General features: G+C 68.8%; 1 protein-coding gene across 1 annotated transcript; it reads left to right on the top strand.

The window, feature by feature from the left end:
- Positions 1–131: 131 nt before the first annotated feature.
- Positions 132–9,819, top strand: LOC148592554 (serine/threonine-protein phosphatase 1 regulatory subunit 10-like; the record flags this gene model as incomplete). Its single annotated transcript, XM_088534418.1, has 10 exons — positions 132–178; positions 274–333; positions 1,221–1,467; positions 4,638–4,701; positions 5,883–6,056; positions 7,135–7,208; positions 7,831–7,928; positions 8,015–8,145; positions 8,404–8,413; positions 9,710–9,819. Coding segments are annotated over 10 exons (1,015 nt in total), but the record flags the coding sequence as incomplete, so codon positions are not given.
- Positions 9,820–10,727: the final 908 nt, after the last annotated feature.

Here is a 10,727-nt window from a genome sequence, read left to right as displayed (position 1 = left end):
GACGAGACCGAGCGAGGTGGGTGACACTGACACTGTGTGTCCCCAATGTCCCCAACGTGTCCCCAACGTCCCCATGGTGTCCCCAACATCCCCACTGCATCCCCGCTGCGTCCCCAACACCGCGTCCCCAGCCGCCTGCGCGAGTACTTCTACTTCGAGCTGGACGAGACCGAGCGAGGTGGGTGACACCGCTGTCCCCAATGTGTCCCCAACATCCCCATGGTGTCCCCAACACCACGTCCCCACTGCGTCCCCAACACTGCACGTCCCCAGTGCCACGTCCCCAACCCCCGCGGGAGTACTTCTACTTCGAGCTGGACGAGACCGAGCGAGGTGGGTGACACCGCTGTCCCCAATGTCCCCAACGGGTCCCCAACACCGTGTGACCCAACGTGTCCCCAGCGTCCCCACTGCGTCCCCAACCCCTGTGCAAGTACTTCTACTTGGAGCTGGACAAGACTGAGCGAAGTGGGTGACCTTGGTGTCCCTCATGTCCCCAACACCGCGTGACCCAATGCGTCCCAAACACCGTGTCCCCACTGTGTCCCCAACGTGTCCCCAACGCGTCCTCAACACCGCATCCCCATGGTGTCCCCACCCCCTGTGCGAGGACTTCTACTTGGAACTGGATGAGACCGAGCGAGGTGGGTGACCCTGGCGTCCCCAACATGTCCCCAGCGTCCCCACTGTGTCCCCAATGTCACATGTCCCTGCCGCGTCCCCACTGTGTCCCCAATGCCACATCCCCAACCCCTGCACGAGTACTTCTACTTGGAGCTGGACGAGACCGAGCGAGGTGGGTGACACAGCTGTCCCCGCTGTCCCCAACGTGTCCCCAACGCTGTGTCCCCACGGCGTCCCCATGGTGTCCCCAACGCCACGTCCCCACAGTGTCCCTGCCATGTCTCCATCTCCACATCCCCACGGTGTCCCCAACGCCGTGTCCCTGCGGTGTCCCCAACACCACGTCCACACGATGTCCCCAACGCGGTGTCCCCAACGCCGTGTCCCCACGGTGTCCCCAACGCGGTGTCCCCAACACCACGTCCACACGGTGTCCCCAACACCACGTCCACACGGTGTCCCCAACGCCGTGTCCCTGTGGTGTCCCCAACGCGGTGTCCCCAACGCCGTGTCCCTGTGGTGTCCCCAACACCATGTCCCCAACGCGGTGTCCCCAACGCGGTGTCCCCAACGCGGTGTCCCCCCTGTCCCCGCAGTGAACGTGAACAAGATCAAGGACTTCGGCGAGGCGGCCAAGCGGGAGATGCTCCTGGACCGGCACGCGTTCGAGACGGCGCGGCGCCTGAGCCACGACGCCATGGAGGAGAAGGTGCCGTGGGCGCCGCCGCGGCCGCTGGCGCTGCCCGCGCCGCTCGTGGTGCCGGGCGCCGCGAGCCGGGAGCGCCGCGCGCAGGCGGAAAGGGAGAAGGGGATCCTGCAGGAGCTCTTCCTGTCCAAGGAGAGGTGAGGGAATACGGGAATGCGCTATGGGAATGGGAATACACTATGGGATATGGGGATCCTGCGGCCGCTGGCGCTGCCGGCGCCGCTCGTGGTGCCGGGCGCCGCGAGCCGGGAGCACCGCGCGCAGGCGGAGCGGGAGAAGGGAATTCTGCAGGAGCTCTTCCTGTCCAAGGAGAGGTGAGCGGGAATACCAGGAATACACTATGGGAATGGGAATACACTATGGGATATGGGGATCCTGCGGCCGCTGGCGCTGCCCGCGCCGCTCGTGGTGCGGGCGCCGCGAGCCGGGAGCACCGCGCGCAGGCGGAGCGGGAGAAGGGAATTCTGCAGGAGCTCTTCCTGTCCAAGGAGAGGTGAGCGGGAATACGGGAATGCACTATGGGAATGGGGAATGGGAATGGGGATCCACCACGCGCAGGCGGAGCGGGAGAAGGGAATCCTGCAGGAGCTCTTCCTGTCCAAGGAGAGGTGAGGGAATACGGGAATGCGCTATGGGAATGGGGATGCGCTATGGGAATGGGGATACACTATGGGATATGGGGATCCACCATGCGCAGGCGGAGCGGGAGAAGGGAATCCTGCAGGAGCTCTTCCTGTCCAAGGAGAGGTGAGCGGGAATGTGGGAATGTGCTATGGGAATGGGGATCCTGCGGGAGCTCTTCCTGTCCAGAGGTGAGTGGGAAAACAGGGATCCGCCGCGGGATCCAGGGATCCGCTGCCCATGGGGAGCAGCAGGATCGGGGCTCCACAGTGGGAGCAGGGATCTGCTCCCCAAGGCCAGCGGCGGGATTGGGAATCCGGGAATGTGGGAATCCTCTGGGGAGCGGGAAGCGGCTCCCTATGGCGAGCATGAGGATGGGGAATGTGGGAATCCGCTGCCAGCGCCAGGATGGGAATGTGGGATCTGCTCCCTGCGGGGAGGAGCGGGATCAGGGATCTGTTCCCCATGGCAAGTGCCGGGATCGGGAATCTGGGAATCCGCCTGGAGCCTCCGCGGATCCCGATGGAGGACGGCGGCTTCCAGGGGATCCCAGGAGGCTCCCGGATCCTGGTGGTTGGGCCAAGGCCCTGGATCGGATCCCTGGGATCCCTGTGGATCTGATGGGAACGTGGCTAGGACAGGATCCCCCAGGATCCCTGTGGATCTGATGGGAACAGGGCTGTGCCGGGGATCCCCCTGGATCCCTGTGGATCTGATGGGAATATGCCTGGGGCCGGATCCCTTGGGATCCTTGTTGATCTGATGGGAACAGGGCTGGGATGAGATCCCTGTGGATCGAATAGGAATGTGACTGGGACAGGATCTCCCAGGATCCCTGTGGATCTGGTGGGAATGGGACTCTGCTGGGGATCCTGGGGATCCCTGTGGATCTGATGGGAAGTGACTGGAACAGGAGACCCCAGGATCCCTGTGGATCCGATGGAATGTGGCTGGGGCCAGGGAGACCCCAGGATCCCTGTGGATCTAATGGGAACATTGATTGTGCCGAGATCCCTGTGGATGCAATGGGAAGGGGGCTGGGATAGGATCCCTGGGATCCCTGGCTGTGATGGGATCCCCTGGGATCCCCGTGGATCCGATGGGAATGTGGCTGGGGCCGAAGATCCCCCAGGATCCCTGTGGATCCAATGGGAATGAGGCTGGGACTGGACCCCTGTGGATCGAATAGGAATGTGACTGGGACAGGATCCCCTGGGATCCCCGTGGATCCGATGGGAATGTGGCTGGGACAGGATCCCCTGGGATCCCTGTGGATCTGATGGGAATGTGATTGTGCCAAGGATACCTGTGGAACTGATGGGAATGGGGCTGGAACTGGATCCCTGTGGATTGAATAGGAATGTGAGTGGACAGGATCCCCTGGGATCTCTGTGGATATGATGGGAATGTGACTGGGATGGGATCCCTGTGGATCCGATGGGAACGTGACTGCTGGGAATCACTGTGGATGCAATGGGAATGTGACTGGGACAGGATCCCCTGGGATCCCTGTGGATCTGATGGGAACGGGGCTGGGATGTGGATCCTGGGGATCCCCGTGGATCCGATGGGAACGGGGCTGGGATGTGGATCCCGGGGATCCCCGTGGATCCCATGGGAACGGAGCTGGGATGTGGATCCCGGGGATCCCCGTGGATCCCATGGGAACGGGGCTGGGATGTGGATCCCATGGGAACGGAGCTGGGATGTGGATCCCGGGGATCCCTGTGGATCCCATGGGAATGGGGCTGGGATGTGGATCCCGGGGATCCCCGTGGATCCCATGGGAATGGGGCTGGGATGTGGATCCCGGGGATCCCCGTGGATCCCATGGGAACGGGGCTGGGATGTGGATCCCATGGGAACGGGGCTGGGCTGTGGATCCCGGGGATCCCCGTGGATCCCATGGGAACGGGGCTGGGATGTGGATCCCGGGGATCCCATGGGAACGGGGGCTGGGATGTGGATCCCGGGGATCCCCGGGGATCCCATGGGAATGGGGCTGGGATGTGGATCCCGGGGATCCCTGTGGATCCCATGGGAACGGGGCTGGGATGTGGATCCCGGGGATCCCTGTGGATCCGATGGGAACGGGGCTGGGATGTGGATCCCGGGGATCCCCGTGGATCCCATGGGAACGGGGCTGGGATGTGGATCCCGGGGATCCCTGTGGATCCCATGGGAACGGGGCTGGGATGTGGATCCCGGGGATCCCATGGGAACGGGGCTGGGATGTGGATCCCGGGGATCCCTGTGGATCCCACGGGAACGGGGCTGGGATGTGGATCCCGGGGATCCCTGTGGATCCCATGGGAACGGGGCTGGGATGTGGATCCCGGGGATCCCTGTGGATCCGATGGGAACGGGGCTGGGATGTGGATCCCGGGGATCCCCGTGGATCCCATGGGAACGGGGCTGGGATGTGGATCCCGGGGATCCCTGTGGATCCGATGGGAACGGGGGCTGGGATGTGGATCCCGGAGATCCCTGTGGATCCCATGGGAACGGGGCTGGGATGTGGATCCCATGGGAACGGGGCTGGGATGTGGATCCCGGGGATCCCGCAGCTCCCGGCCGGGGGCTCCGCTCCCCCCCCCGGCTCCGGGTTGGGGGTGTCGGGGGTGTCGGGATCCGTCGGGATCCCCCGGTGACCCCCCCCGTCCCCCCTCCGCAGTGTCCCCGACAGCCCCCACGAGCCGGACCCGGAGCCCTACGAGCCGCTGCCGCCCAAGCTCATCCCGCTGGACGAGGTGGGAGCGGCCGGCACCGCGGGAACACCCCCAACAACACCCCACCCTGCGAGCAACACCCCACCGAACAACACCCCCCCCCCGCGAACAACACCCCCCCCCGCGAACAACACCCCCCCCCCGCGAACAACACCCCACCCCGCGAACAACACCCCCACTGAACAACACCCCACCCTGTGAGCACACACCCCACCCCGTGAACAACACCCCACCCCCGCGAGCACCCCCCCAAACAACACCCCACCCCGCGAACAACACCCCACCGAACAACACCCCACCGAACAACACCCCACCCCGCAAGCACCCCCCAACAACACCCCACCCCACGAACACCCCCGCACTGAACAACACCCCACCGAACACCCCCGCACCGAACAACACTCTGCGAACACCCCTGAACAACACCCCACCCCGCGAACACCCCCGCACCAAACAACACCCCGCGAACACCCCCGCGAACAACACCCCACCGAATACCACCCCCGAACAACACCCCCCCCTCGAACAACGCCCATCACCGAACAACACCCCACCCCGCAAACACCCCCGCACCGAACAACACCCCCCACCGAACAACACCCCGCGAACAACACCCCCCCAAACAACACCCCCCTAAATACCTCCCACCGAACAACACCCCCCACCGGACAACACCCCACCAGACAACACCCTCCAAATACCCTCCAAACACCCCCCAAACACCCCACCGAACAACACCCCGCAAACACCCCCACTAAACAACACCCCACCGAATACTCCCCCACCGAACAACACCCCCCCCCCCCCCGAAAATACCCCCCACCGAACAACACCCGCCAAATACCCCCCACGGAACAACAGGCCCCCAAATAACCCCCACTGAACAACACCCCGCGACCATCCCCCACTGAACAACACCCCGCCGAACACCCCCCACCGAACAACACCCCCATAGCAAACAACACCCTCCCAAATACAACTCCCAGGCGCCCCCCAAATAACACCCCCAAATACCCCCTCACCGAACAACACCCTCCCAAACACCCCCCCAAACACCCCCCTTTTTGTGGGGCTTCAGCCCCCCCCCATCCTCCCCCACTGTGACATTAACTTGTCCCCCCCGTCCCCCTGGTGCCACCCCCGTCCCCCCCGGTGACGGTGACGTCCCCGTCCCCCCGGTGACGTCCCCGCCGTCCCCCCAGGACTGCGCGGAGGCCCCCGAGGCCGCGGCCTCGTCCCCGCCGGGGGGGGCTCCCCGGCTGCCCCCCGTCCTGGCCAACCTGGTCGGCAGCGTCGGCGCCGCCCGCAGCCCCCAGGGCGGCCCCCCCCCCGGCGCCGCCGCGCTCAACGTGCACGAGATCCTGTCGTCCATCATGGTGAGGACGAGGGGACACCCTGGGGACACCCTGGGGACACCGCGGGGACACCCTGGGGACAACATGGGGACACTCCTGGGACACCCTGGGGACACGGCGGGGACACTGCGGGGACACCCTGGGGACACCCAGACCCCCTTGGGGACACCCCTGGGACACCCTGGGGACACCATGGGGATGTGGGGATACCCTGGGGACACTCCTGGGACACCCTGGGGACACCATGGGGACGTGGGGACACCATGGGGACGACGCGGGGACACCCTGGGGACACCGCGGGGACGACGCGGGGACACCCCGGGGGGGACGTGGGGACACTCCTGGGACACCCTGGGGACAACATGGGGACAACATGGGGACATGGGGACACCCTGGGGACACCGCGGGGACACCCAGACCCCCTTAGGGACACCCTGGGGACACCCTGGGGACAACATGGGGACGTGGGGACACCCTGGGGACACTCCTGGGACACCCTGGGGACACCCTGGGGACACCCAGACCCCCTTAGGGACACCCTGGGGACACCGCGGGGACACCCTGGGGACACCCAGACCCCCTTGGGGACGCCCCGGGGACACCCTGGGGACACCCTGGGGACATCCTGACACCCCTGGGGACACCCAGACCCCCTTAGGGACACCCTGGGGACACCATGGGGACACTATGGGGACACCCTGACACTCCTGGGGACACCCCGGGGACACCCTGGGGACATGGGGACACCCCGAGGACACCCCGGGGACACCCTGGGGACATGGGGACACCATGGGGACACCCAGACCCCCCTGGGGACACCATGGGGACACCCTGACACCCCTGGGGACACCCGGAGCCCCTTAGGGACCCCCTGGGGACACCCTGGGGACATGGGGACACCCTGGGGACACCCTGACACCCCTGGGAACCCGTGGAGACACCCAGACCCCCTTGGGGACACCCTGGGGACACCCCGGGGACACCATGGGGACGTGGGGACATAGGGACACCCTGGGGACACCCTGGGGACACCATGGGGATGTGAGGACACCCTGGGGACACGGGGACACCCCCCAACGCGCCCGTGTCCCCCCTCCAGGGCGGCCCCAACGCCCCCCAGGCCGAGGAGCTGCTCAAGCAGCCGGATTATTCGGACAAGATCAAACACCTGCTGGGGAACCTGCAGGGACCGCCGGGACCCGGAGCCGGTGAGGGGACACGGGGGGGACACGGGGGGGACAGCGGCGACACGGGGGGGACACGGCGGGGGGGACAGCGGGGGGACGGGGGGCGACCTTGGGAAATGAGGGGGGACGGGGGGGCATGGGGTCACCTGGGGCCGTGGGGGGACACGCGGGGACCTTGGGGACATGGGGGGGGTCACTGGGGACAAGGAGGGACATGGGAGGCACGGGGGGACGGTGGAAATGGGGGGGGGACCTTGGGATATGGGGGGGACAGTGGGGGGGGACACAGGGATGTGGGGGGGACCTTGGGGACAGGGGGGGAAAGAGGGGACGTGGGGGGACATGTGGGGACAAGGGGACATGGGGGAACCGTGGGAGCGGCAGGGGGTGTCCCCATGTTGGGGGGAGGTGACACCAGGGATGTCCCTGTGCTGGAGGAGGTGACACGGGGGGTGTCCTTGTGCGGGGGGGAGGTGACACGGGGGGTGTCCCCATGTCGGGGGGAGGTGACACGGGGGATGTCCCCATGTTGGGGGGAGGTGACACGGGGGGTGTCCCCGCGCCGGGGGAGGTGGCCCCGCTGACCCCGCTGTCCCCGCTGTCCCCGCAGTGCCCCACGGGCTGCTGGGCCCCGGCCCCGTGGCCAACGGCTTCGCGCCCGGCCCCAAGGGGCTGCAGCCCTTCCCGCCGGGGGGGCCCCTGCCCGGTAAGTGACGGTGACGGTGACGGGGGGGGGGGGGACGCGCTCAGCGCCCCCCCCTCACCCCCCCCCTCCTCCTCCTCTTCCTCCAGGCGCCCACGGGGGGCCCTGCCCGGCGCCCGGCCCGGCCCTCCCGGGCGGCCCCCGCCTGCTGGGGCCGCCCCCCCCCCAGCGCGGAGACTTCTGGGAGCCCCCGGACGGCGGCGGCGGCGGCGCCATGAGGGGGGGCCCCCCCCCGCCCCCCCCCTCCCCACGGCGGCGGCGGCGGCATGAGGGGCGGCCCCCCCCCCCTTCCACCGGGCGCGGGGGGGGGGCGGCCGCGGCGGCGGCGGCGGCGCCGACCCCCCCCCTTTCCGGGGCCGCGGCGGCAGCCGCAGCGGGGGGGGGGCCGCGCGGAGGGCCCCCCCCCTCCGGCGAGCACGGCAGAGGCCCCCCCGGCGGCGACCACCCCCGGGCCCACGGCGGCGGCGGCGGCGGCGGCGGCGGAGGAGGTAAATGCGGGGGGGGGGGGGCCGCCCTCGCGGGGGGGGGTGGCTCTGGGGCGGCGCCTGGGAGGGGGCCCCGTCGCCGCCCCCCCCCCCCGCCGCCCCCCCCCCCCGCCGCCGCCGCCCCCCCACTTCGGGCCCCGCTGGCGGGGCCACGGCGGGGGGCCCCCCCCCCGGCGACGCCCCCCCGCACCCGCTGCAGGCCCCGCCCCTCGAGCCGCCCCCGCCCCACGGCGGGCCCTGGGGGCGGGGCCCCGACTGGCGCCGCCCCCACATGGGGCTCTGAGCGCCCCGCCCCCTGCCAGCCCCGCCCCCTTCCCTTCCTCCACCCCCCCCCCGCCGGGGCCGGTCCCCGAGGAGGAGGCGGCCGCGGGGCATCATGGGAGACGTCGCCCGGGCCTAGGGGGCGCCGCGGGGCATCATGGGAGGTGTAGGCCAGGCGCAGGGCATGCTGGGGGCTGGAGTTCGGGCTTGGGCACGGAGCGGGGCATGCTGGGAGCTGTAGTCCAGGCCTAGGGCACACACCGGGGCATCATGGGAGTTGTAGTCCAGCTGCGGAGCGGGGCATCATGGGAGATGCAGTCGACAGGCCGCAGGGCCTGCTGGGAGCCGAGGGGGGCCGCAGGGCCTGCTGGGATGTGTAGTCCAGCTGCAGGATGAGCCGCAGGGCATCATGGGAGCCGCAGGGCCGCCCTAAGGGGGTAGGGAGCGCCCTGGTGCATGATGGGAGCTGTAGTGCCCAGCGCCATGTTGGTGTTTGGGGGGCTCCCAGTGCATGCTGGGAAGTGTAGCCCTGCCCCCCCCCCCCATTGCAGGGGGAGCCCCGGTGCATCCTGGGAGTTGCAGCGCAGGGCCCCGCCCCTCCCCGGTCGCACGGGGGAGGGGCCTCCCCCGGTGCATGCTGGGGGCCGTAGTCCCTGCCCCGCCCCCCTCGTGGCGCCGCAGTGCATGCTGGGAACTGCCGTCCTCGCCGGGGGGGGCTCTGCGGCCCGGGGGGGGGACACGGGGAGGGGCCTCCCCCCCCCCCCCCCCGACACGCAGACCCCGCCCCTCCCCCATCCCGCCGCCGCCCCCCCCCCCCGGGGGGGTCCCCCAACCGCCCCCCCCCCCCAACCGGCCGCCGCCGCCGCCACCACCAGCCGCCACCACCAGCCGCCGCCGCCGCCACCGACCGCCGCGTCCGCCTGTGCGCGGCGTCCGCCTGTAGCGCGTGTGCGTGTGTGTGCGTGTGTGTGTGTACCGGGGGGGGCGGCGCCGCCGGCGCCTCACCCCGCGCCCCCCCCCGCCTCTCTCCCCCCGCAGACATGTCGAGCCGCCCCGTGTGCCGCCACTTCCTGCTCAAGGGCGTCTGCCGCTACGAGAGCCACTGCGCCTTCTACCACCCCGGCGTCAACGGGCCGCCGCTGCCGTAGCGACGACACCCGCGCGGGCCGCGACACCCGCAAACAACCCCCAACCGCCGGCGCCCCCTTATGGCTTCTGTGAGGCCTCCGCCCCCCCTGCCCCCCAATCCCAACGTTGTCACCGCGCCGGGGGTGTCGTCGTCACCGCGCCGGGGTTGGGGCGGGTGGTTGTTGTTGCGCACAGGCGGCCGCGGGCGGGCGGGGGGGAGGGGGGGTTGCGCCGCACCGCTTGTTTTCTGTGAAAACTTGGATTTCCGGGGGGGGGGCCGGGGGGGCGTCCGGGCGCCCCCGCCTCCCTTTTGTATATTTTGTACATTAGTAATAAACTGGGCGGAAAAGAGACGGAGCCGCTAATTTAAAAAGTGCCCCCCCGAGTGTCGGTGCCGTCTGTTCGGGGCAGGGGGGCGTTCACTCTGGAACCTAATGGGGGCAGCGTCCCGGGCTCTCTGCGTGCGTCACTTCAATGTCCGTGTGCGCGAGTTGCTCGAGTGGCCTCAGCTGCTTTTCTTGCTCTGTTCACTCTGGAACCTACTGAGGAGGCAGAACCTGAAGTTCTGTTCACTCTGGAACCTACTGAGGGTCAAATGGTCTTGATTCTAGGCCAGCTCAGGCCTCGGGTCTGTGCCCTTTGTTCCCGCAGTAGCCCTGCCTGCCCTCCCGGTGTGTTAACTCTGAAGCCTACTGCAGGCAGCAGGTTGGATGGACGGGGGGGTGGGGGGCACCCGCTGGTGCCCAGTCCCAGCTGGGACCTTCGTCCCTCCCTCTCTCGGTGCTTCTTCCATGTTAACCCTGGAACCTACTAAAGGCGACATGGGGCCGGTGTTACTCTCCCTGCCCTCTGTGGAGGCAGAGGGAGAGGCTGGTTAAATTGTCCCCCTCCATGACAGAAGCTCCAGTGTTAACCCTGGAGCCTACTG

This window comes from Tinamus guttatus, unplaced genomic scaffold, assembly GCF_059628265.1.
Source record: "Tinamus guttatus ecotype Peru unplaced genomic scaffold, ASM5962826v1 Tinamus_guttatus_pri_ptg000557l, whole genome shotgun sequence".
NCBI classification, from domain to species: domain Eukaryota; kingdom Metazoa; phylum Chordata; class Aves; order Tinamiformes; family Tinamidae; genus Tinamus; species Tinamus guttatus.
Note: the sequence above shows the minus strand (reverse complement) of the source record. Positions and strands in the feature narration are given on the sequence as shown.